General features: G+C 37.9%; 1 protein-coding gene across 1 annotated transcript; it reads right to left on the bottom strand.

The window, feature by feature from the left end:
- Positions 1-1,386: 1,386 nt before the first annotated feature.
- Positions 1,387-2,322, bottom strand: LOC122731260 (TM2 domain-containing protein 1-like). Its single transcript, XM_043971260.1, has one exon. The coding sequence runs from the start codon at positions 2,318-2,320 to the stop codon at positions 1,706-1,708; it is 615 nt and encodes a 204-aa protein (XP_043827195.1). The 5' UTR covers positions 2,321-2,322; the 3' UTR covers positions 1,387-1,705.
- Between the last annotated feature and the right edge of the window lie 23,495 nt (positions 2,323-25,817).

Consider the following 25,817-nt stretch of genomic DNA (forward strand, 5'->3'; position numbering starts at 1 on the left):
CTCAGATGTTCCGAGAATAAAAGTTCAGTTACTCCTGCCTTTAAAATCTTTTCAGAAAGACTGTCTCTTGATGGAGGCTGAATGCATATTGAAATATAATGTTTAAACTTTCTTAATTTTTCTTGCTTTTTTTTGGCAACATGGCTCACATGGAAGTATGTTTTACATGATTTCACATGTATAATCGATATCACATTTCTTGCCTTCACAATGGGGGAGAGAGGGAGAGAAGTTGGAACTCAAAATTTTAAAAAGTGAATGTAGGGGCAGCTAGGTGGTGCAGTGGATAGAGCACCAGCCCTGGATTCAGGAGTACCTGAGTTCAAATCCGGCCTCAGACACTTAACACTTAATAGCTGTGTGACCCTGGGCAAGTCACTTAACCCCAATTGCCTCACTTAAAAAAAAAGGTGAATGTAAAAAATAAATAAAAATTTAACAACATAAAAACTAGTATAAAGAAGAATCTCTGTAGTGGCATCTGCCAGGTTTGCCTGCAGCATCTCACAAGCCTAACCCTGAGAAAACAATTGAGATAGCCTAATGACATCTGGGTCACTTCTCCAGCAGTTCTTGTAATTTGTTTTTAAACAATGATGTATGGCTTGGAATCAGGAAGACTCATCCTCCTGAATTCAAATCCAGTCTCAGATTCTCTTTAGCTGTGTGACCCTGGGCAAGTCATTTAACCCTGTTTGCCTTAGTTCCTCATTTGTAAAGTGAACTGGAGAAGGAAATGGCAAACCACTCCAGTATCTTTGCCAATAAAACCCCAAATGGGGTCACAGAGAGTCTGAAATGACTTAAACAATTAAACAACAACATTCACCAAATCTTTCAATAAAGTACACCTTATCATGGCATGGAGATGATGGAATGATGCTCAGTTCTTTTCTCCCTCCCTATCACAGCTATCCTTTTTGCCCCACAGTAGATTCTCAAAGACTATGGCAGGAGAGGCAAACCCTTGATGTGCTGGTTTTACCAGGCTGGAAAGACTTGTGGGCTGAAGGACAGATTTTATGTATTCATCTTCCTAGGAGCAGTCTAGCTCATTTTGAGTGGCTTAGCATCAGAAGAAAGGTTCAGAGGTCAATGATTGGGTCTTTTTTTGGTGGGGGGGGGCAGTTGGGGGGATAAGGGGAGAGAAACTCATGAAGAATGTCTACAAAGACAAAGAAGAGCTGACCAAATCATGGACTCTTAAATTATTGACGAAATTAAGAGTCCTCCAAATTCCTGACTTCAAAGCTTCGGTGGATCTAATCTCACTGGTATGAGTGTGCCCCCTGCTGGTACAAATCCCACCCACTCTAGTCTTCCTGGGTCATCTTGTGCCTGGACAGTTGGTAGTGGTGTTTCTTTTTTTTTTTTTTTTTTTGAGAGGTTATTCTATTGTTTTATTTGGAAGAAGGAAAAACGACAAGCCACAACTTGCCTAGAGAAAAGGCATTTGGGGTGGGACAGGAAGGCGGGTGGGGGGGTGATAAAGCCCTCTAAGGGAGCCAAGAGGCCTCAGAGAAAGTCTCCAGTCAACCAAATCTCAGAATAAAATATCTAAAAAAAATCTTCAGTAAAAATCACATTGAAGCAACCACAGAGGCGTGCTGTGCAAACAGGGACGATTCGAAGGCCTGGGATTTCTCACTCTGGAGTTCTCTTTCCATCAAGGAGACACAAAACCACCAAGCTGTTTTCTAAACATCTATGGGTACTTCTGTGTTTTTCTAAACGTTTCATTGGTGATGCTCAATCTTGTGAGTCTTGTTCCATAATAATCTATGATGTAACTCGTGCCGTCAGAAGGACCAACAATCTGCATTGAAATGAGAATGAAGTCAATCAGACTCCCAATCCCACAAAATCCAACAGTGCAAAATTTTAACAAACCTAAAGCAGGGTACCCCAGGTAAAACCTGTCTGCTCCTAACCAGCCGAGGAAGAGGGAGAGAGCCACTGCCACCCGGTAGGAATAGCCGTTTACATTACGGCAAGGTATGGTCTTGAAAAAACCAACTTCACTTCCGGTAAAATGGGTTTCGTTGCCGCTAAAATCCTTACAAGTTATGTTTGGTGCTGGGTAACATGATGCATGAGCTGTGTAATTTGTACAGTTAACAGGTTCTTGAGTGGCGTCATTTATTTCAGGATCTTTACAAAAATATTGTCCCACTCTGAGGTCCTCGCACTTGACCGTCTCGTCGCCCCCCGCGGCAGCGGCCGCTGCCCCCCACGGCCCCGCGCTCACGGTCACGGAAACGAGCCACAGGACGCCCAGGAGCCCGGGGGCGGCGGCCGCCGCAGCCTCCGGGGCCGCCATGATGGAACTAGGTAGTGGTGTTTCTTGATACTTAACATTAGAAGGACCACGTGCATCAGTTTTGTCAATTAACATAAGAATTTTAAAATAATTTTACTATAATTTATTTGTAAGTTCTCCTATATGCTCAAATGCACTTTAAATACAAATAATTATAAGCAGATATTATAATTTTACTTGGAAATAATTTGTTTTAATCCTACTATCTCTAGCATGTACAAATACAATGATGCAATTGATACAGTTATTATATTCTAGTCTCCTACCTGAAGGTACAGTCTGACTTTAGCCCCATTCTCAAAGTTTTAAAAGTCTATTAAAAAACTTCCTAGTAATTAGCATATCTAAGAGACAGAATTCTGGGTTAAGACTTTCAAAGCACACTTTTAAGTGTTTTGAATTTAGTAGTGTATGTGTGTATGTGTGTGTGTGTGCACGCGCAATAAATAAATAACTGTCCCATATCTGATTCATATTATACATTGAATACCTTCCTACTTCCTGCTTTGAAGACATGGATATGAATCCATCCATCTATGTTGGGGATATGAGTCCAAACCTAAACATGTAAATCATCCTCAGGGTGCTGATTTCATAGAGTAAGACATCTTTCCGCCTCTGCCTGCACTCCCTCCTCCTCCACCTCCTTCTCCTCCTCCTCCTCCTTCTTCTTTTTCTTCTCTCTCTCTCTCTCTCTCTCTCTCCTCCCTCTAAAGAATGTAAGCTTCCTTGGGGGCAGGAACCATTTCATTTTTGCTTTGTATTCTCAGTCCAGCTCAGTCCCTTAGTACCACTTAGTGAGTACTTAATGAATAGTTGTTGGCTAATTGATTAAACTTATTTATGTTTAAAATTAGCTAAATACAAAATAAAAGTAATATTACTTCAGTAACAATAATAAAAATAGCTCACATTTATGTAGGATTTAGGAGGTTTTCAAAATGCTTTCCTCATAAGTACTCTGTGAGGAAAGTTACACACTTACCTCTTTTATCTGGTTTAAGGACTCCTAATTATTGTTACCTCTTTGGGAAAATATCCACATGAGGTCTACCCCTTCATTATGGTGTGGTTATCCTGATTTCTCAAAGGTTGTGCCAGTGAAGTTCAATTTATGGCATGTGGGTCCAGTAATGTCTCATATGTTACTAGTTCAAAAGCTAGCTTATTTAACTTTTGAGAAACTCATCTCCTCAAGACTAGCTACCACTTGTTATTTTTCCCCACCAGAAAAGCAAATGAAAACCATCTACCAAGGCACGGAGGAGCTGGGAATCTATATTAGTGAAAGGTGACTCCATAAAAATGAAATCACAGATCCTTGAAGTCTTAACTAATCACAAATCAATCAATCAGGAAGCATTTCTAAAGCATCTTCTAGATCCTGACTCCTGGAAAATACAAAGAAAAAAAGTGTGATGGACAGTTCTTAGCCCTCAAGGGGTTTGCACTCTATCAGGGGCAGATACCAGTCATGATACCCTGGAAAAAGTTATTTAATTTTTGGTTGATATCTTTTGTCTTTACAGCACCTTTATTTCAGAATTTACCCCTTCCCTTTCTAGAGAGTAATTGTTTTAAAATAAATATGGACTATATTCTTCTCACCAGTGCAATGATACAGAAGAGTTCCAGGGAACTCATGATGGAAGAGGATCTCCAAATCCAGGAAAAAAAAAAAAGAACTGTGGAGCATTGACGCTGAATGAACCATACTATTTCTTTTGTTTTTGGTGCTGTTGTTTTTCGATTTTGAGGTTTTTCATCATTGCTCTGATTTTTCTCTTATAACATGACTAATGCAGAAATATGTTTAATGTTATTATGTGTGTGTATATGTATATATATATATATAACCTATATCATATTACCTGCTGTCTAGGGAAGGAGGGAGGGTGGGGAGGGAGGGAGGGAGAAAAACCTGTAATTGGAAAGCCTGTATAAACAAAAGTTGAGAACTATCTTTACATGTAACAGGAAAAAATAAAATACTTTATTAAAAAAAGAATACAAAAATACAATTCAATAAGACTAACAGACATATCAAATGATTTTAACCTGTAGTTCCTGACCTTGGCCAAGAAGGGAGAGAGTTGCATTTTTTCAATTCTTCTCCAGGGCCAAGTATGGTCATTAAAATTACATAGCACCCTTTTGTGTTTTTGCCTTTCTTTTCATTTACATTATTGTAGCACAAATTTAAAAAAATTCCAGTGAAATAGAAGAGAACTTCATTAGAAACCCAGATTTTTTGATGGCTCCATGAGGTGACAAAAGTATGTCTCTCAATTCAGGATGTTGGTGGTCCATCTCTGGTGAAACAAGCTATTAGGATTTTAGGTAAACAATCATGAATTATATTGTGCAATTTGTTCTTTTTCCTTGTGACCCTGCTAGGTGTGAGAAGTCTGAAGCCTCAGCTCTAGCCAAGCTTGTTGAATACATCCATCAGGGTGAAATCTTGGCTTCTTTTACAGATAAATGGATCAAGAGAAGCATCCCAGTCAAGTCCATCCCACCTTTTCTTTGAAGATGCGGAATTCTCAAAGATTATTTTGCGGGCTGATGTTTAGGACAATATTTCCCAAACTCATTTTCTCATAGGACATTTTTGGTCTTGAAATATATTTATGTTGTTATAAGAGGTTTTTTTTTTTTCCCAGTTGGGGTGGAAGTGAGAAAAATTAAATGCTTGTTAATTGCAAAATTCAATTAAATTTTTTAAAAATTACATTTTAAAAAGAAATATACTTATGAAACCCATATGTACTAATTCAGGGGAGTAAAGATTATGGAAAATTTTGGGATTAAAAGGAAAGGGGGAAACTTTGGAGCAAGTTGGAGGTAGCTAGGTGATACAATGGACAGAGTGTCAGGCCTAGAGTCAGGAAGATTCATCTTCCTAAATTCAAATCTGGTCTCAGACACTTACTAGCTGTGTGACCCTAGGAAAGGCACTTAATGCTGTTTGCCTCAATTTCCTTCTCTGTAAAATGCAAACCACTCCTGTGTCTTTGCCAAGAAAACCCCAAATGGGATCATGAAGAGTCAGATGGGCCTGAACACCAAGAGGAAATTAAGTTTACTTTTATATAAAAAACACTTCAATTCTTCAAAAGTTTCATTATTTCATCGTTGTGGTTATTTCCTTCTACAATATAGATCACAAACCTCCCTCATCTTAGTAGAAGTGTTTGTGGGTAAACCCAAAGACTCCAGCTTCTGTGATAGGAACTCAGTATTTGACAAAAACTTCTGGGAAAACTGGAAGATAGTATGGCAGAAATTAGGCATAGACCAACATCTGACACCTTATACTAAAATAAGGTCAAAATGGATACACGATTTAGACATAAGAGGTGATACCATAGGTAAATTAGGAGAGAAAGGAATAGTCTACCTATCAGACCTTTGGAAAGGAAAACAGTTTATGACCAAACAAGAGATAGAGTATATTATAAAATTCAAAATGGATGATTTTGATTATATTAAATTAAAAAAATTTTGTACAAACAGAAGCAATGCATCCAAAATTAGAAGGGAGGCAGAAAGCTGGGAAACAATTTTTGAGGCCAGTGCTTCTGATAAAGGCCTCATCTCTAAAATATATAGGGAACTAAATTGAATTTATAAGAATCCAAGTCATTCCCCAATTGAGAAATGGTCAAAGGATATGAACAGGCAGTTTTCTGATGAAGAAACCAGAGCTAGCTATTTCCATATGAAAAAAATGCTCTAAATCTCTAACAATTAGAGAGATGCAAATTAAAACAACTCTGAGGTACCACCTGACACCTATCAGATTGGCTAAAATGACAAAAAAGCAAAATAATAAATGTTGGAGAAGCTGTGGGAAAATTGGAACACTAATTCATTGTTGGTGGAGCTGTGAACTGATCCAACCATTCTGGAGAGCAATTTGGAATTATGCCCAAAGGGTGATAAAGCTGTGCATACCCTTTGACCCAGCAATACCACTTTTAGGTCTTTTCCCCAAAGAAATCATGGAAAGGGGAAAGGGACCCACATGTACAAAAATATTTATAGCTGCTCTTTACGTGGTAGCAAGGAATTGGAAGTTGAGGGGGTGCCCATCAATTGGGGAATGGCTGGACAAGTTGTGGTATATGAATACAATGGAATACTATTGTGCTGTAAGAAATGATGAGCAGGAGGAGTTCAGAGAAACCTGGAGGGTCTTGCGTGAGCTGATGATGAGTGAGATGAGCAGAACCAGAAGAACATTGTACACAGCATCATCAACATTGAGTGTTGATCTACTGTGATGGACTATATTATTCTCACCAATGCAATGGTACAGAAGAGTTCCAGGAAACTTATGATAGAAGAGGATCTCCAAATCCAGGGGGAAAAAAAAAAGAACTGTGGAGTATAGATGCTGAATGAACCATACTATTTCTTTTGTTTTTGGTGCTGTTGGTTTTTTTTCTATTTTGAGGTTTTTCATCATTGCTCTGATTTTTTCTCTTATAACAGGACTAATGCAGAAATAGGATTAATGTTATTATGTGTATATATATATGTGTGTGTGTATATCTATATCTATATGTATAGGTATATAGATATATAGATATAACCTATATCAGATTACCTGCTGTCTAGGGAAGGGGGGAGGGAGGGGAGGGAGGGAGAAAAATCTGAAATTGTAAAGCTTGTATAAACAAAAGTTGGGAACTATCTTTACATGTAACGGAAAAAATAAAATACCTTATATGTAAAATAAAATAAAATAAAAAAAAAAAGAAGTGTTTGTGGGTTGTTGTGGCCCAAATTACATCATCTGGCACCCAACCCTCTGCAGTGACCACGCTCAACACCTCTTGAGCTGATCCTTGAGTGACAGACACACAGCTCACTACCAACCCTGTCTATACTCAAAGCCTCTCCAACTGGTTAGGCCCAGTTTGTACTCTGCTTGTTCAACGACCTTCAATAATCCAAGGTCAACTCCACACCAAGATAAGACACTATGGGTGCTTAATAAATGTTTGCTGAACTTAAATGAATTAACATATTGGGGGAAAGCTCTCTAGTATCAGTAGTTCTTTATAGGACCCTTTTTCACAGGGCTTGGGCAGCCACTGTTTCATGGAGCAAAGTTTGGGAAATGCTGCTGGTTTAGGCCTCTCCATAGATCTTCCCCTACCACTTGGGCTGCTGCAGAAACACAACCGGATTTCTTAGATAGTGCTACTAGGATTTTCTTTCAGAAGAAAGGTGAAAACTCATCTATTAAAAAATATGGGGGCAGCTAGGTGGCACAGTGGTAAAGCACTGGCCCTGGACTCAGGAGTGCCTGAGTTCAAATCCAGCCTCAGACACTTGAAATGTACTAGCTGTGTGACCCTGGGCAAGTCACTTAACCCTCATTGCCCCACAAAAAAACAAAAAACAAAACAAAACAAAAAAATATCCATAGCAACATTTTATTTATTTATAATTTATATATAATTATTTAATAACAAGTTAGAAATAAAATGTGTGCTCAATCACTAGGGAGTGGCAGAATAAACTATGGCATATCTGTGTTACAAAATATTTTATGGTGAGGAATAATAACGGGTGAAAAAAGACAGCATGATGAACTGGATAGAGAGCTGGCCTCAGTGTAGGGAAGACCCACAAAGTGACCTTTGAGAATTTTGCATCTTCAAAGAAGAGATGGGATGTACATGGATGGGAAGTTTCTCTTGAGCCATTTTTCTGTAAAAGAAGCTTTGTTTTCACCAAGATGGATGCATCCAGGAGCAGCTAGGTGGTGCAGTGGATAAAGCACCGGCCTTGGATTCAGGAGGACCTGAGTTCAAATCTGGCCTCAGACACTTAACACTTACTAGCTGTGTGACCCTGGGCAAGTCACTTAACCCCAATTGCCTCACTAAAAAAAAAAAAAAAAAAAAGATGGATGCATCCAACAAGCCGGGCTAGGACTGAAGAAGCCTCAGCTTTCTCATACCTCTCAGGACCACAAAGAAGAACAAATTACATAATATAGTTCAAGTCCTAACTTACATAATTGGCTGTGTGATCTTGGGTAAGTAACTCCTTACTGTCCCCGAAACTTTCTAAGATTATAAGTCAAAGAGCACATGCTGACCTGCATTGGTAGAGGGAGTTCATTACTAGGTACTACCTCCACTGATGAAATCACATATCCAGTTTAAAGAGAGAGAGAGAGAGAGAGAGAGAGAGAGAGAGAGAGAGAGAGAGAGAGAGAGAGAGAGAGAGAGAGAGAGAAAGGAGGACTAATATGAAGTGATGCAAAATGAAAAAATAGAACAGAAAAAAATTATACAAAGGTAATAATATAGATTATAAACACACTGAGAGCTGCCCAGAGGCAGCTAGGTTGGAACAGTGATTACAGTGCTGGTTTTAGGAAGACCTCAGTTCAAATACAGGCTCCAACACCTACTAGCTGTATGACCCTGGACAAGTCACTTAACCTCTGCCTCAGTTTCCTCAATTGTAAAATAATAATAATAATACCTACCTCCCAGGATTGTTATTAGGATCAAATGAGATATTTGTAAAGGGCTTGGCATGGTACCAGGCACATACTAGATGCTTAAATGCTTGTTCTTCCTTCCCTTCCCCCTAAGAGGGACAAAACTTGGGTTCCTGGCATTGGCACCATCTTATCAGATTGAAAACATAAATCCTCATTAAAGGATTATGCCACATAGAACCTCTAGAAGAGAGGTGTTTACCACACCAGTCAACCAACATTCTTGAGTACAGCCCAGCCTGAACCAGATTAAAGGGTAATTGGGAAATATTTAACAAAATAAATAAAACATAAATAACCTTACATTTCAAAACTAAGTCAACATTCTACCAACCCTTCTGAGTGCAGACCTTCTTGAATAAGATTAAAATGTAATCAGGAAATATTTAACAAAATAAATAAAACATAAAATTACATTTTAAAACTAAGTCAACATGCAGCCTTTTTGAGTTTCACCACTTCTTTAGTGTATGCCCACGAAGCACTTCTATTTATGGCCATCAAGTAATACCTAATGCTAAGAGACAGACAAGATCACCAACCGTAGATCCCCAATTCTAGTGCCAAACCCATTGCCCAGATCGGAGTAATGCCATAAATTCACCAAGTTGGAGAAAAAAGGAAAGGATGCTAGAATAGGTAGTAAGATAGTGGAGGTGGATGTACACATGCATATTTAGCGGTGGGGAGGAGGGAGAGAGGGTGTCTAGTGGTTCAGAACTAGCACTAAGCTGTAAAAGCTTAAAGTGTCAGGCAGTGTTTTAATCCAGGGGGAGGACTCAAGATCAGCACATGCTAGAAGATACCAAGGGAATGAAATGAGCATGGGGAAGGATGATTGGGTGAGTCCAGGAGAATACTAGTTGAGAATTCAATTCATCTCAACAAACATTATGTAAATATCAACTATGCACCAGACACTGTGTTAGGTGTTGTTAGGTGTTGGGGATTCCAAGTCAAAAATTAAATAGTTGCTGTTTCTCAAGGAGCTTATCCTCTATTGCAAATAGAAGGAATCACACACCATAGCTTTAGAGGGGAAGGAAATTTAGACATGATCTAATCCAGGGGTTCTTAAACATTTTTTGTGTGGTAGACACCTTTGGCAATCTGGTGAAGCTGGGGTACTCTTTCTCAGCATAATGTTTTAAAATGAATAATATAAATATATAGGAAATATATATGTGAATATATGTAAAATATAAAGGAAATAAGTTACTTTGGAATACAGTTATAAAAAAAATAATAAGTTCACAGACCCATGGTTAAGAATACCTGATCTGGAGGCAGCTAGGTAGTGCAATGGATAAAGCACCAGCCCTGGATTCAGGAGGACCTGAGTTCAAATTTGGCCTCAGACACTTGATACTTACTAGCTGTGTGACCCTGGGCAAGTCACTTAATCCTCATTGTCTCACCAAAAAAAAAAAGAAATGCCTGATCTAATCCAGCCTTTTTCCTGGAGAGGAAATTGAGATCACTTCAGTTTTACAGATTAAAAATTTGACATGTGGGGAAGCTAGGTGGTACAGTGGATAGAGTACTAGCCCTGAATTCAGGAGGACCTGAGTTCAAATTCGGCCTCAGACACTTGACACTTACTAGCTGTGTGACGTTGGCCTAGTCACTTAACCCCCATCGCCCTGCAAAAACAAACAAACAAAATAAAATAAAATAACTGTATACAGTATAAAATACCTGGGAGTAAACCTACCAAAAAAAACCCCACCCAAACTTGATCTAGGTCACACTGCTGACAAATAGCAGAGCTAATAACTTGCATCCAGGTAGCTTCTGACTCTGAGATGAATTCTCTTTCTCTTTTTTAATCCTTGCCACTCTATAGCAAAAACCATTTATTTTACTCCCCAAAACCAAAGTCAGCTGTCCCAAACTAGACACAAACTACACAGGAGTCACCTTATGTTTTCCTAATTAACTACAAGCCTTACAACATGCAGGAAGTCTTAGACTTATTTTTAAAAAGTATCTGATTAGTTAACAAAAATTTATTTTCTCTCCTTCCCTTTGACTCAGTGATTATAACAAATATGCATAATCAATCAAAGCAAATTCTTATATCCACTCTGCTTTCTAGTCCAGCATGGTGAGGTTGATAGCGTGTTGGGGTATTTGATACTTAGTGTATGACTGTGGGCAAGTCACCCAGTTGTGTGAGCCTCAGTTGGCTCAACTGCAACATGGAGAATGGAAACTATAGTACTTAGCTCACAGGATTATTGTGAAGTTCTGATGCCATCATGTATGGTATTTAGCACTGTGCCTTACAAATAATACAAATGTCAAATGTTTATTGATTGGAATTAAATTAACTTGACATGTCCAAAAAAAAAGATATACGGAATGTGGATCCCAGTCTCTGTTTTAAATGGCCACTTTGGTCTCAGCTGCTTTGAAGCCCAGGCTCATGATGAATATCTGTCTACTTATAGGGGTACTGGCTCTGGGTTTGGTCTTAAAGTCTCCCAGCCCCTCCCTGGGGCTAATGATGCGTTTTATAGTTTCCTGGGTGCGAAGCCCCGAAAGTCAGGCTTTCTTGAGAAACTGTTTTGTGGAGGAAGTTTGAGATTAAAAAAAAAACAACAAAATAAAACAAATGTAGATATTGATATGTAAAATCTTTTTGCAGATTCCTTCTTTAACTTTAGGACTCTGACGGGTCATGATTCCAGAGTATTGATCCAGAGTACTCACCTCCTGACAAAGAAGTGACAGATCAAATATGAAGCATGAGCGACATTTGGGGACATAATTGATCAATGCGGGCATAGCTTTGCTTGACCACCTGTTTTCGTTACAAAGGTTTTGCCTGACTTTTTCTAAGGTGGGGGGAGGAAGATGGAGTTGAGAAATAAATGCTTATTGATTGAAAAGTAATTTTTAAAAAACTCCTTGTTTCTCTAATCTAAAAAGTAAGACACAAAAATCCCTCCCCTACCCTCTGTTTTCATCTTCGTGCCTACTGAATGGTCTTTTTTTTTTTTAGGTTGTTATCTATCGCCACCTGGTGTTCGAAACAAAAAGCCAACGTCAGAAAAAAAAGGCAAGAAGCCGTCATCTATCTATCTATCTATCTATCTATCTATCTATCTATCTATCTATCTATCTATCTATCTATCTATCTATCTATCTATCTATCTATCTATCTATCTATCTATCTATCTATCTATCTATCTATCTATCTATCTACCTATCTATCTATCTATCTATCTATCTATCTATCTATCTATCTATCATCTATCTTTCTATCTCTATCTCTGTCTCTATATCTATATATCAGGGCTTCCTAAACTTTTTCCATTTGTGACCCCCTTTCACCTGAATAATTTGTACGCGACCCTGGATCTATAGGTATATAAAATAGGTATACAAATCAAGCATTTACTGCCAATTTTTTCCGACCCCCCACATTCACTTATGTGACCTCATATGGGATTGTGACACAGTTTAAGAAGCTTTGGCATATGTCACAGACCTGTGAATTTTAGGAGCGGATAGAACCACCAGGTCACTTAATCCATCCCCCTTCTTTTACAGAAAGGGAAACTGAGGACGACAGCGGGGAGGTGGCTCATCCAATTTCAGTGGCTGTAGTCAAGAGCTAGAACCCAGGGGTCCTGATTGTAAAAGTCCTCTGGTTTCTCTTTCTTTTCTCTCCTTTCTTTTCTTTTCTTTCTTTCTTTCCTCCCTCCCTCCCTTTTTCTTCCTTCCTTCCCCTTCTTTTTCCTCCTCCTTCCCCTACACCCCACCCCCGCCTCCAATCACACTAACATATTAGAAAGCTTTTGATCCCTCTTAACGAACTACTGAAACAGTAAAATTATTTCCAGGGTCAGCCATCTATTTTGGCAAAAATTGAAGCTCTGCTGAGGATTTGGCTATTAGTCACCAAAAATCTTTGGGAGATGACCTCTGTGCTCAAAGGGGGTGGCCTTCTGAGCGCGCATCTTCAGTTGCATGGCCAGTAGAGGTCGCCAATGAGTTCTTTAAATCGCATTTAAAATTGTCGCTTTTTAAATGATACACGTATTTCTTATGTTTCTCCATCGACCTCTTCCTTTCGGATGACTGAGCATTAGTGGTTTTTGTTGAAGGACTGCCTTGGTTATAGGTATAGATCATGAAAAAGAATGAAATGAAATTCATGATGTCTGTATGGGACCCAAAGCAGCCAAAAAGAAGCAAAGAAATACAGAAAGAAACACAGGATCATAGACTGAGAATTAGAAGAGACCCTGGAGATTGGTTACTCCACGTCCTTCATTTTACAAAAGAAGAAAATGAGAACCAAAGAACTGAGGGGACTTGCCCAAGGTTGTATAGATAAGAAGTAGAAGAATCAGGATTTGAACCCAGATTTTATGGAATAATGGATAAAGAGTTGGCCTTAGAGTCAGGAATCTGACATACTAGAGATCTGACCCTAGGCAGATCAGAACGCCCCAGGCAACTGTCTAAGACTGTAAATACCAAAGCAATGACAATTTGGTTTTGGACTCATAGAATCTGAGTTCCAATCTTGTCTTTGTCACGTATCTTCCTTTGTGACTTTGGATGCCAGGCCTGGAGTCAGGAAGAGTCATATTCCTGAGTTCAAATCCAGTTTCCAACACTTACCAGCTTTTTTACTCTAGGCAAGTCATTTAACCTCTACCTCAGTTTCTTCATCTGAAAATGGGGTTAATAAAAGCACCCACATCTCAGAGTTTTATGAGGTTCAAATGAGATAATATCTGTAAACTGGCATAGAGTTAGTTATCATTATTAATTATTATAAGTATTTCATTTCTCCAGGCCATCTATCTTCATCTATGAAATGAGAGAGACAGATAAGATGGCCTCTGAAGGCCCATCCAGCTTTAGATCCTAGGATGACTACATACCCAAGGTCTGTTCTACTTCATTCTGCTAGAAATAGGAAAGCAAAGCTACGCCTACTTATAAAACTGGCATGAAAGAAAGAAAAATGCTCAATGAATTCAATCAAGCAATTAGAGTAACAAGTAAGGAGATGTAGATTAGGAGTTAAGAGATCTGGGTTCTAATCTCAGGGCTGCCATGAGCTTGCTTTGAGATCTTGAACAAGTCCTTCTCCTCTTTGGGTCTCAGTTTCCTTGTCTCTATAATGAAGCAAATACAACAAAGGCCCCTCAGTCCCCTTCCAACTCCACAGGGTTTTCGAATACGAATGTTGTACTAGTTAGTCTCCTCCCCACCCCCCGCCCCAATAGCTAAGGTTCATGGGAATATGAAAATACTGTCATCTAATGTGTTGGTTATCCTGCCAAACTCTAGGCTGTCTGCTCCCATGACGACATTGATAAAAGTAATAAAAAGTATAGATCCCAATACAGATCCTTGAGGACACCCCACTAAGGACCTCCTCCTAAGTTGAGATAAAACTGGGTTAACTTCTTGGATTCAGTCAGTCATTCACCCAGTTTTGAATTCACCCAAACTCACTATTATCTAAACCAGAGTTGTTGAACACATACTGATGGGCTGCATAACACTCCTGGTGCACCTGAAGCAGATGAAATGTAATTGCAAAATATTTAACAAAATAAATAAAAATACAATAAAATATAGAACATGTTAGTGGGTAGTTTTCTAATATGCAGGTCACAGTACAGCTTAGTGACCCTGTTTCTACTGGAGTTTGACACTTATTTAGGGCACATCTCTCCATCTTGTCCAAAGTAATAGCCTAGGAGAGTTTGTCAAATGTTTGGCTAAGATACTTACATCATTTTCCTGATCTACCATCTTAATGACCATTTCAATAAAGGATTGAAGTTAGGCGGACATGACCTATTCCAAATGAAGTCATACTGGCTCTTCACATTCAGTGTTTTCTTTTATAAATGTTCACTAACCTTTCCTTTAATTATAAGTTGTAGAATTTTGCCAGGAACTCAAGTCAAGCTCCGTGGTTTACTAAAAACTGAAAAAAAAATGTTGGCCTTCTATAGTCCTGTGGTTCTTCTTAACTTTTCAAAGACTGTGTTGATTGCTTAGCAATCACATCTGCCAGTTTCTTTTTGTCTCCTAGTTTGTCTGGGCCCAGTGAACTGAACTAATTTTGAATTTATCAAAGGGAAAGAAGTGTTCTCTTACTGTTTCCCTGCTTGTTTCAACTCCTCATTAGCCATTTTTGTTCTGATCTTTTCAGTCCACTTAGCATTCTCCTTGGAAGACAGAAAAAGAAGTAACATAAGAACCAAGCAGTTGTTTTCTTTCCATCACTCACAGTCATTATTCCATCCACCTTGAACAGCAGTCTTATACTTTGATTCTTCACCCCCCCCCCCGGTTGATTTTAAAACAACAATAAATCTTTTTTGTTGTCCTTAGCTTTACCAGCCAACCTTGCTTCATTGTGAGGTTTACCATTCTTGACATTATCTTTATTGGATTTTGCATTTTTTATTACCTGGCCTTGCTTCCATCTTCTATATATGTTTTATTAAAACTTAACTTGCTTAATGTATCTAGTATCAGTCCCTTTAGACACATCCCTTTATCTTCCTTATCATAACTTTTTTCTGTCGTCAGAAGTTTGTTGAGTTTTCCCTCTCTCCTAGACTTTCTATTCCTGCAGTAATAATCCTGCAGGATCTCATCAATTCTAACTAAATCTGAGTTTCTACCTATTCATTCTCTGAATCCTTTAAAATAGATTCTTCAGAAATTTAGGATGCTCACAAAAGGTAAAGAATATCAAGGGAACTAATGAAAAAATGCTCAGGAATATGGGCTAGCCGTACCAAATCTGAAGCTATACTATAAAGTGGCAGTCATCAAAACTATTTAGTACTGGCTAAGAAATACAGTGGTGGATCAATGGAATAGGTTAGGCACAGGAGACACAATAGTAAATGACTATAGTAATCTACTGTTTGATAAACCCAAAGACTAAATTTTTGGATAGGAACTCAGTATTTGACAAAAACTGTTGGGAAAACTGGAAGATAGTATGGCAGAAACTAGGCAAAGACCAACATCTTACACCATATACAAAATAAGGTCAAAATGGGTACATGATTTAGACATAAAGGATGATACCATAGGTAAATTAGGAGAGGAAGGAGTAGTTTACCTCTCAGATATATGGAGAGGAAAACAATTTATGTCCAAACAAGAGGTGGAGAATATTATGAAATGCAAAATGGATGATTTAGATTACATTAAGTTAAAAAGGTTTTGTACAAACAGAAGCAATGTAGTCAAAATAAGAAGGGAGGCAGAAAGTTGGGAAACAATTTTTACATTCAGTATTTCTTTCTTTCTTTTTCTTTTCTTTTTCTTTTTTTTTTTTGCAGGGCAATGAGGTTTAAGTGACTTGCCCAGAGTCACACAGCTAGTCAAGTGTCTGAGGCCAAATTTGAACTCAGGTCCTCCTGAATCCAGGGCCGGTGCTTTATCCACTGCACCAACTAGCTGCCCCCTACATTCAGTATTTCTGATAAAGGTCTCATTTCTAAATAAGTCAGGAACTAAATCAAATTTATAAGAATCCAAGTCTTTCCCCAAATGAGAAATGGTCAAAGGATATGAACAGGCAATTTTCAGATGAAGATCATGCCATATGGGAAAATGTTCTAGATCATTATTGATTAGATAAATGCAAATTAAAACAACTCTGAGGGGGGCAGCTAGGTGGCGCAGTGGATAGAGCACTGGCCCTGGAGTCAGGAGGACCTGAGTTCAAATATGACCTCAGACACTTAGCACTTACTAGCTGTGTGACCCTGGGCAAGTCACTTAACCCCAATTGCCTCACCAAAAAAAAAAAAAAAAACAACTCTGAGGTACCACCTCACACCTATCATATTGGCTAATATGACAAAAAAGGAAAATAATAAATGTTGGAGAAGCTGTGGAAGAATTGAAACACTAATGCATCATTGGTGGAACTGTGAACTGATCCAGCCATTCTGGAGAGCAATTTGGAACTAGTCAAAAGGGCTATGGGACTCTGCATACCCTTTGACCCAGTAATACCACTACTAGGTCTGTATCCCAAAGAGATCATAGAAGAGGGAAAAGGACCCACATGTACAAAAATATTTATAGCAGCTCTTTGTGGTGGCAAAGAATTGGAAATTGAGGGAATGCTCATCAATTGGGGAATGGCTAAACAAGTTGTGGTATATGAATGTAATGGAATACTATTGTGCTGTAAGAAATGATGAGCAGGAGGATTTCAGAGAAACCTGCAGGGACTTACATAAACTGATGCTGAGTGAGATGAGCAGAACCAGGAGAACATTGTACACAGTAACAGTGACACTGTGTGATGATTAACTGTGATAAATTTGACTCTTCTAAGCAGTGCAACAATCCAAAACAATTTCAAGGAACTCATGATAGAAAATGTTCTCCACATCCAGAAAAAAGAACTGTGAATTATGAATTCAGATTGAACCATGCTGTTTCTGCTTTTTGGCTGTTTTTTCCTTTTTGAGGTTTTTCCCTTGTGTTCTGATTATTTTTTCACAATTTGACTAATACAGAAATATGTTTAATGTGACTGTACATATATAACCTATAGGGGCAGCTAGATGGCACAGTGGATAGAGCACCAGCCCTGGAGTCAGGAGTACCTGAGTTCAAATCCAGCCTCAGACACTTAACACTTACTGGCTGTGTGACCCTGGGCAAGTCACTTAACCCCAATTGCCTCACAAAAAACAAACAAACAAAAAAACCAAACAAAAACCCCCATATATAACCTATATCAGATTACTTTCTGTTTTGGGGAGGTAGGAGGGAAGGAAAGATGGGGGAAATTTGGAACTAAAAATGGTATGAAAACAAATGTTGAAAACTATCTTTACATGTAACTGGAAAATAATAAAATACTTTTATGATTAAAAAAAGAAAAGAAAATGAAGGACAAAAAAAAAGAAATTTAGGGTGCTTGTCAAATTTTTTTTCTATCATAAGTATAATTTCTTCTGTCTTTAAATTCCAAGGTGGACCAGTCACTTTCCTTCCATCAGTTTCTTCTTATTAAAACCAGACTTAAAATAGCATCCTCATAAGTTATTCATATTAAAAAGGATGAAATTATAATTAAAGAAGATCAAGAAATTATTAACTGCTTCCTTTAGGTAGAGAGAAGACTATAGCGCATGTCAAGATAACTGAAGTTTCTTGTCACTACTTTACAATATGCTTGTGCCAAACTCTTGATCTGTTTCCCAAATTCCTCATCTATTTCTCCTTTTTTGTCCAGGGGGTCTACAGTATACTCTGATGTTAATATTGCTTCCATTTCTACCTACATTGCTCTTTATCCAAGTGCTCTTTATCATGCTTCCTTTCTCTTATTCTTTGATTTCTCCATTAGATTATAAGTCCCTTGAAGGCAGACACTGTCTTTTGCCTCTTTGTATATCCCCAGCACTTAGTATAGTGTATGGAATATAGTAAGTGCTTAATAAATGTTTATTCATTGATTAGCTTTCTCATGAAAGCATATATTCTTAATATACAATCCTACTAGTATACCTACTTTATTTATTCTGTTCTTTTTAAAAAAAGGTAAACATTTCTAGAGACATATTCTAGTTGTGGGTCCTGTTCTGCAGTGTTGCAGTAGTGCCTAAATGGTCCACTTGGCCTACTTTTGTTAGGATCTCTAGTTCATTTTATTTGTTCCCTGTATTTTATGTATTTGTATGTAGATATTTGAGGACGTGCTTTACACATGATTCATTTCTTGAATTTTGTCTCCTGTTAATTTTTTGATATCCTCCCTGTTATTTTTCTCCCTTCACTGTAGTTACTATATGGTGGATATATGAAGGGAGTCTTCCCTCCACCATATTTTTCAATTTAAAGTTTATTAGATTACATTTTCAAGACTGAGCAAACACATTTCCCCCCATCTCTTGTTAGGTGAAGTTCATTTCTGGTCAAGGGTCCATCAGTCCTACATTTTAATTAGGGGACCAGAAATTCAAATCCAGTTTTCAGACACCACTTTCTTAGCAAACTGTTCTCTTCCAGAAGTTGTTAACTATTCATTGAGGGTCTTTATCCAAACTTTATATACAAATGTTTATTTGAGACAAAAAAAATAACAAAGGACTGGAAACAAAAAAAAAATGGCCTGGTGAATGTTCCCTATATGACATTTCATTTCTTGCCTTCAGTTACAAATGGTAGCCCTTGTCTGGAATGTGCTTCTGTATCACCTTTGTCTCAAAGAACCCCTTGCTTTCTTTAGGGCATAGCTTGGGTACCACTTCCTACATGCAGCCTTCTTTGATTCACTCCCTTTTCTTAGTACTTTCTCCTTTAAATAACTTGGTTTAGAATTTATATTTACTTGCCTACAAATTATTCTCTCCTTTCTCTAATATACCTGGAGAACTTTGATCCTGTCACTTCCTACATTTTTCCCTTGCTATCGTCAGTATGCATATTAAATTCCCTTATAGAATCTAAGTTACTTCAAGAAAGGCACTAAGTTTTAACTTTGTGTCACAATCCCCTAGTACAGTGCCTTATCTCTAATAGGCACTTTGTGGACTATGCAAGGATAAGTGCCAAATTAGTATATGACTCCTTGCTCCTTCTACGGAGTTTGGGGAGTCTGGTGACCTCTTCCTCTCAGGGTCTCATTGTATTCATGCTAGATCAGTGTGTACACTCTGTTGGTTTTATCCCTACTGCAACTTAGAACTTCCAAGCTCAAGCAATCTTTAGGTTCCCCAGTAAGATGGCTTAAAGGCTTGTAACACCATACCGGGTCAACTATGTTGTTACTATTACTAAGTCTAGGTGACATGTCTGTAAATTTCTATTACTAGAATATCAGGTACTGAGTTTGTTTTTCTAGGGATTCCTGTTGATAAAGTGCCAAGTAATATAGCTATTGCCATATTTTTCGGTTTGCTTCTCTCCTTTTAGGGAAAGAGGATGAAGCAATAGTTTCACCAAAGCTACAAAAAAGCAGAAGAGCCTTCTGTTATTTTCCTGCCTTAGAAAATAGCTGATTGAAAGTCAGCGTATAGAAAACACTTAGAGGGCATCCAAGGGATTCAAGTAAGCCTCATTTGTTTCAAATCATGAGACATTTATTAGGGTCCTATTACATGTCTGGCATTGTGCCAAGTTCTGGGGATACAAAGAAAAAAGAAATGGTCCTTGCTTTCAAAACACTTACACTGGGGGTGAAGATGGAAGGGATACAATGTGAATACAGATGAGTATTATAGGAAGTATGGAGTGAAAGGGTCAGATGAGAGATGGGACCAAATGACCCCCTCCACATATCTGAGAAGGCAAAGAGCACTAATGGGTGGGCGACAGAGGGGCTGAAAACTTGAAGCACTTGAGCTCAGATTCAAAGGAAGAGAGAGGTATTAGCCCTAGGTCAGTATCTCACCAAGGTTATTTTCCAAAATGTTTCTCCCTCCACCCTGGCTTTTTCTCTTGCCACAACCCCAACAGGGGACTAGAGAAATGGGCAGGTAGAGTAGTCTCTTTATATCAGGAGACTATAATGTCCTCACCTGCATAAGCCTTCTTGGGGCTTCCCTCTAAGGTTTGAGACAGCTTATTCTCCTGCCCATGAAAGCAATGTCAGGTTCCTCTTTTTCTTCCTTCCCTCTATGTTACTGTTATTTTTCAGAGTGCATAAGTTCAGTCCAAAAGGTAGCATGATGTTGGGGATAGAGAGCCTGCCTTGGAGTCAAGAAGACATAGGTTCAAATGCAACCTCAGAAACACATAGGATGTGAGACCCAGGCAAGTCCCTTCCCCTCTTAATTAGGCTATTGTGTAGCAGACAGAGCAGGAATAGACATGGATTGGTAGAAAGCACTAAGAAAGGGAGTTCCTCACAGGGACCTACCTCTGTGAATGAAATCATGGATATGAGATTTTAAAAAAACCACAGCAAAACACACAAATCTACTTTAGTCCAGAGATCACAGCTATCACACATATAAGTGAATATGAGTGCTTTAACAGGTTCTTAGTCAAATCCTAGCAAATACATTCTTGATAACGAGTTTGGTGAAAATAACTTTTTAAACTTTATAGCATGTTCACATTTGCCAGTGGTTAGCAAATTTTGGGCTTGCCAGACTTTAATGTGGTACAAATGCCATGTTCAAGGCAAAGAAAACAGAGTATTATAAGATCTGGCAAAAGTCATGAGCATTATTAACAGCTGTGGGATTTCAGATGTTTTCTGTGATTAGAACCATAAAATGAATACTAATTCTTTTCTTGGGGTTTATAATAAAACAATATCTGCCTGTGAATGTGCAGTTATCACTACACTAATTTATTATGTTAACAGAATAGAAGGATACTAAGGATAGATGAAATTCCAAGGTAATCTTAAAAAACTCGGTCTATTTTCAAAGATGATTAGGGAAAATGGAAAAGACCCTACACGTTCTAAAATATTTATAGCAGCTCTTTGTAATGGCAAAGAACTGGAAATTGCCGGGATGCCTGTTTGAGAATGGTTGAACAGGTTGTGGTATATCATAGTGAAGGGATACTACTGTGTTATAAAAAATGACGAGCTCAATGATTTTAGAAAAACATGGGAAAATTTGCATGTAATAATGAAGAGCAAAATGAGCAGCTTCAAGAGAACAGCAATAATGGTTTAAGAACAACTTTGAATGACTAAGTCATAAATACCTAAATTAACTACAAAGGACACATGATGGAAGATGCTATCTGCATCCAGAGAAAGAAATGATAAATAGAAGTATGTATAAAATGATTTTATATATATACATATATATACACATATATCTATTTACACACATATATTTGTGTCTAGTAGTAGCCATCTTTAGGGAGGGGGGAAGGAAGAAAAAAAGGGGGAAAAGAAATTGACATGATAACTTTATTATATGTTTAAAAGGAATAGCAAGTTGTAGATTTGCAATTTCAGGTGTGATCATTTTTTAAAATCTATGATGTTATGGAAATGCTTGTTTTATTTAATAAATTCATAAAATAAATAAAATCTTAAAAATTAACTGTAGGTAATTACAAAAAACTCACTAAACTCTTTGTCAGATTTGATAAAAAAAAACAAAACAACTAAAAGTGAGTTATTTGAGTTTCATCTAATTTCTTACCTGCTGGTTAGTGGAGTAGTGTAATGAGAAAGAAAATCATTTAAATGTTGTCACTAACATATTATGGTAAAAAATGAATCCCTCTTTCTTTCTATTAACAGATGGCAAACTACTTAAGTGTAAGCTTGTATGTGCAATCAGTGGAAATCACTCTCTTGGGTACTTTTGCTTAATTGTTTGCTGAAATTTTGCATCATAAGGAATTGGATTGTAAGGGTTTGGGGGCAGGGGAGGGCAGAATTGTGATATTTTCCAACAGAATTTATCAATAAAAGAATTTTAAAAGGAAGAAGAAAGAAAGGAATGATACAAATAAGTAATGGAAGTGAAACAAAGGATTTATACTATCCTATACTACTTGGACTCTGAGTTACCGAAGGTCATGTGTAACTGCTGAATTTACAAAAGGTCTTTTAAAATTAAAATTTTAAATTAAATTAAAATTAAGTTTTAAAAGTCCAACTGCCTTAATAGCTTCTTCCTTCCTCCACCCCCTCCCCATCTTCAGAGACTTAATCTTAGCATTATGTAAATTCAAAGAATACATGGATTTAATTACATTTAATAAGCAGTTGCTGAATATACTAAGCATTTTGCTAGGTGCTAGGGAAATTGAAAAATAGAAAAGTGAGATTGTCCCTAAGCTCAAAGGAGCTTAGGCCAAGGAGAAACAGCATGTATATAGATGAGGATATACAACCACATACAGAATTAATATAAAGCAGATTCTGGGGTCAGAGAAAATACTAGTCAATAGGGAAGACAACTGGTAGGAGGTGACATCTGAGCTGGGCTTTGAAGGTACCTAGAGATTCTGTGAGGCAGAAGTGAGGGTAGAGACCATTAAGGTCATGGGAAACAACCTGAAGAAAGACACAGAGGTAGAAGATAGACTGTCATATGCAGTCAATGGTCCAATCTGGCTGGATCTCAGAGTCAATAACAAAGAATGTCATGTGATCATCCTTGAACTATAGCCCTGAACAAGATTCTGAAGTTCCTTAAATGCCAAACGGAGGCATTTGTATTTTATCCAGAAGCAATAGGGCACTATTGATGTTTCTTGATCGAGAAATGGTGAGATCATTTCCACATTTTAGGAAAATCATTTTGGCATCTATGTAGAGGATAGGGAGGATTGGAGCCTGGGAGACCAATTAGGAGTCTGTTGCAGTCCGGTGAGAGGTAAGAGGGACTTGAATTAGTAACAGAGTTTCAGAGCACTGATGTTTACTACCTGAGTGATCTTAAGATGAATCATTAAACTTTCTTGGGCCCCAATTTCCTTAAATGTAAAAGGAGGGGGTTGGCCTGGTTGACCTCTGATGTCCCTTTCATCTCTTTTCTCTATGATTCTAGGATGGTGGCCATCTGAGTACACAGAAGATGGATAAGATAGTGTGGAGTTATAATCATTTTTGGAGCAGATTGGATATGGGAGAGCAAGAGAAAATAAAAAGTCACGTATGGCTCTCTTAGTTTGTCCCAGCATCACGTACCACTAGAAGTTCTCTGCTCAAGAATTGGAAATTGAGGAGATGTCCATCAAATGGGGAATAGTTGAACAGAACAAGGTGTGGTTTATGAATGTAATGGAATGTTTTAAGAAATTATGAGCAAGTGGTTTTCAGAAAAACTTACATGAACTGATACAAAGTGAAGTGAGCAGAACCAGGAGAACATTTTATATATATGTAATTTTCCATACTACCTCACCTACACTATTACAAGGAGCTCTTTCCTTCCTTCCTTCCTTCCTTCCTTCCTTCCTTCCTTCCTTCCTTCCTTCTTCCCTTCCTTCTTTGCTTCCTTTCTTCTCTTCTTCCTCCCTCCCTCTCTCAAAAGGAGATTTAATTCACAGATATAGCAAAAACAGAAAAAAAAAACCTACGATATATTTTCTACCTCCAAGACCTGGGAGACATACTCTCCTTTATATCCCAATTCCTGGGGACAATGGACCCCAATTTAAAGTAGTTTCTATGTACTGTCTGACCTACAAAGTTCACTTCTAAATGTGGTGTGGCCACATCTTTGTTATTGCTGGGCTAGATCAAGCAAGCTGCTTGGGACTTTGCTTCTCACTGTCTGGCAAATCCTGGCATGGACTTTAGCTCCTAGACTTATGTTGGCTTGGTCTATTGACCTTTCAATAAAATGCCCATGAGAGCAAAGTTCATTAGATAATAGTGGCCCTTCTTTACCTGGAGACCATTAGTCTCAAGTGTTGGCTCCAGTCATTAACACCTATCAGATTTGCGTTGCCTGAATTATTTCATGGTATAGAGTTTCCTGATGTTTCAGGGGGAGTATGATTAGAAACTGTTAATGAAACTGATGTAGGAGGCAAAAAAGGGGTTAACAGAAAAACCTAAGACCCAAGTTCTAATTCAGATATGAACTCTAAGAGGGATTCAGACCCCAGTTAATGGATAACTTATAAGTCAGGATGCTAAGTTCTCTTAGCCACATAAATCAGTACCCATAACAGGAACATAGGGAGGAAGGCCATGAAGACCTTAGACTATAACAATGATACATTGACAGGCTATAGAAACTCAAACTAGGAATAAATGAAAAATGAAGATATTTTGAAACTAGCCATGGGAATCAGAAAGAGACATGTGCAGAAAAGGCCAAATTTGTCCCCAGATTCACCTTATGATGTGTAAACCCCCAAAACACACCTCCACAGAAAAAGGTACCCGTCTCGGGGGTTGGCTTAGGACCTCAGAAATTCCAAATTAGGATAAGCCCTCCCCTGTACCTCCCAAAGATGGAGATTATTATAATGAGTAGGATAGGCCCTCCCCTGTACCTCCCTAAGGTGGAGATTATTATAATGAGACTGATAATCAATTTATCCATACTATGAATATAACTGTCTTTCCTTTCCTTATTTGAGAGATACCTTTCTATATTCCTTTTGGTTCTTTCCCTGTGGTCAACAGTCTTTCAATAAAACTTGGGAAGCTGAGTCACTGAGTCTTGAAATTCTTTTGGGACACCTCATGATCAATTTGATCACCCTAAATTCAGCCCACATCAAAACAACTTGGTCAGGACAATATTAGGCAAGCTAGGTTTATATTTCCAACATGTCAACATAGTTCACTCATACATTTATGACTGATTCATTTCAAATGTTGACTAGCATGGGAAAACTTGGGCTTTGCCCTTGAGCCACAACTTGGAGAATTGGGAGGATTTCCTTTCTTTAGGGAGCTAACATGGAAGGGTCATACTTCCTCCCTACTTTGGTCACTTTGGACTATGGAAGACCATGATCAACCAGTCAACCATTTATTTATTTATTCATTCGTTTATTCATTCATTCATTCACTCATTTATTTATTTATTTATCTATCCATTTATTTATTCATTCATTCATTTGTTTATCTATCTATTCATTCATTTATCTACTTATTTATTCATTCATTAATTCATTATTTATTTAATTATTTTTCATGGGCCAATGAGGGTTAAGTGACTTGCCCAAGGTCACATAGCCAGTAAGTGCCAAGTGTCTGAGGCTGCATTTGAACTCAGATCCTTTTGAATCCAGGAAAGGTGCTTTATCTACTGAACCACCTAGCCGCCCCCAGTCAAGTATTTATTAAATGCCTACTATGTCTCAATTAATTGTGCTAAGCACTGGAGATACAATGACAAAGAATGAAATGGTCCCTCAAAGTTTACATCCTAATGGGGAAGTTGAGTACCTATAAAAATTAACAGCAAAAATACAAATTTAATAATTCCAAATATGTAAAAAAGTCATTAAATTCAACAATTGGGGAGGAAAGGAAGTTAGGGAGATCAA

Source organism: Dromiciops gliroides, chromosome 6 (genome assembly GCF_019393635.1).
Source record: "Dromiciops gliroides isolate mDroGli1 chromosome 6, mDroGli1.pri, whole genome shotgun sequence".
Lineage (NCBI taxonomy): Eukaryota > Metazoa > Chordata > Mammalia > Microbiotheria > Microbiotheriidae > Dromiciops > Dromiciops gliroides.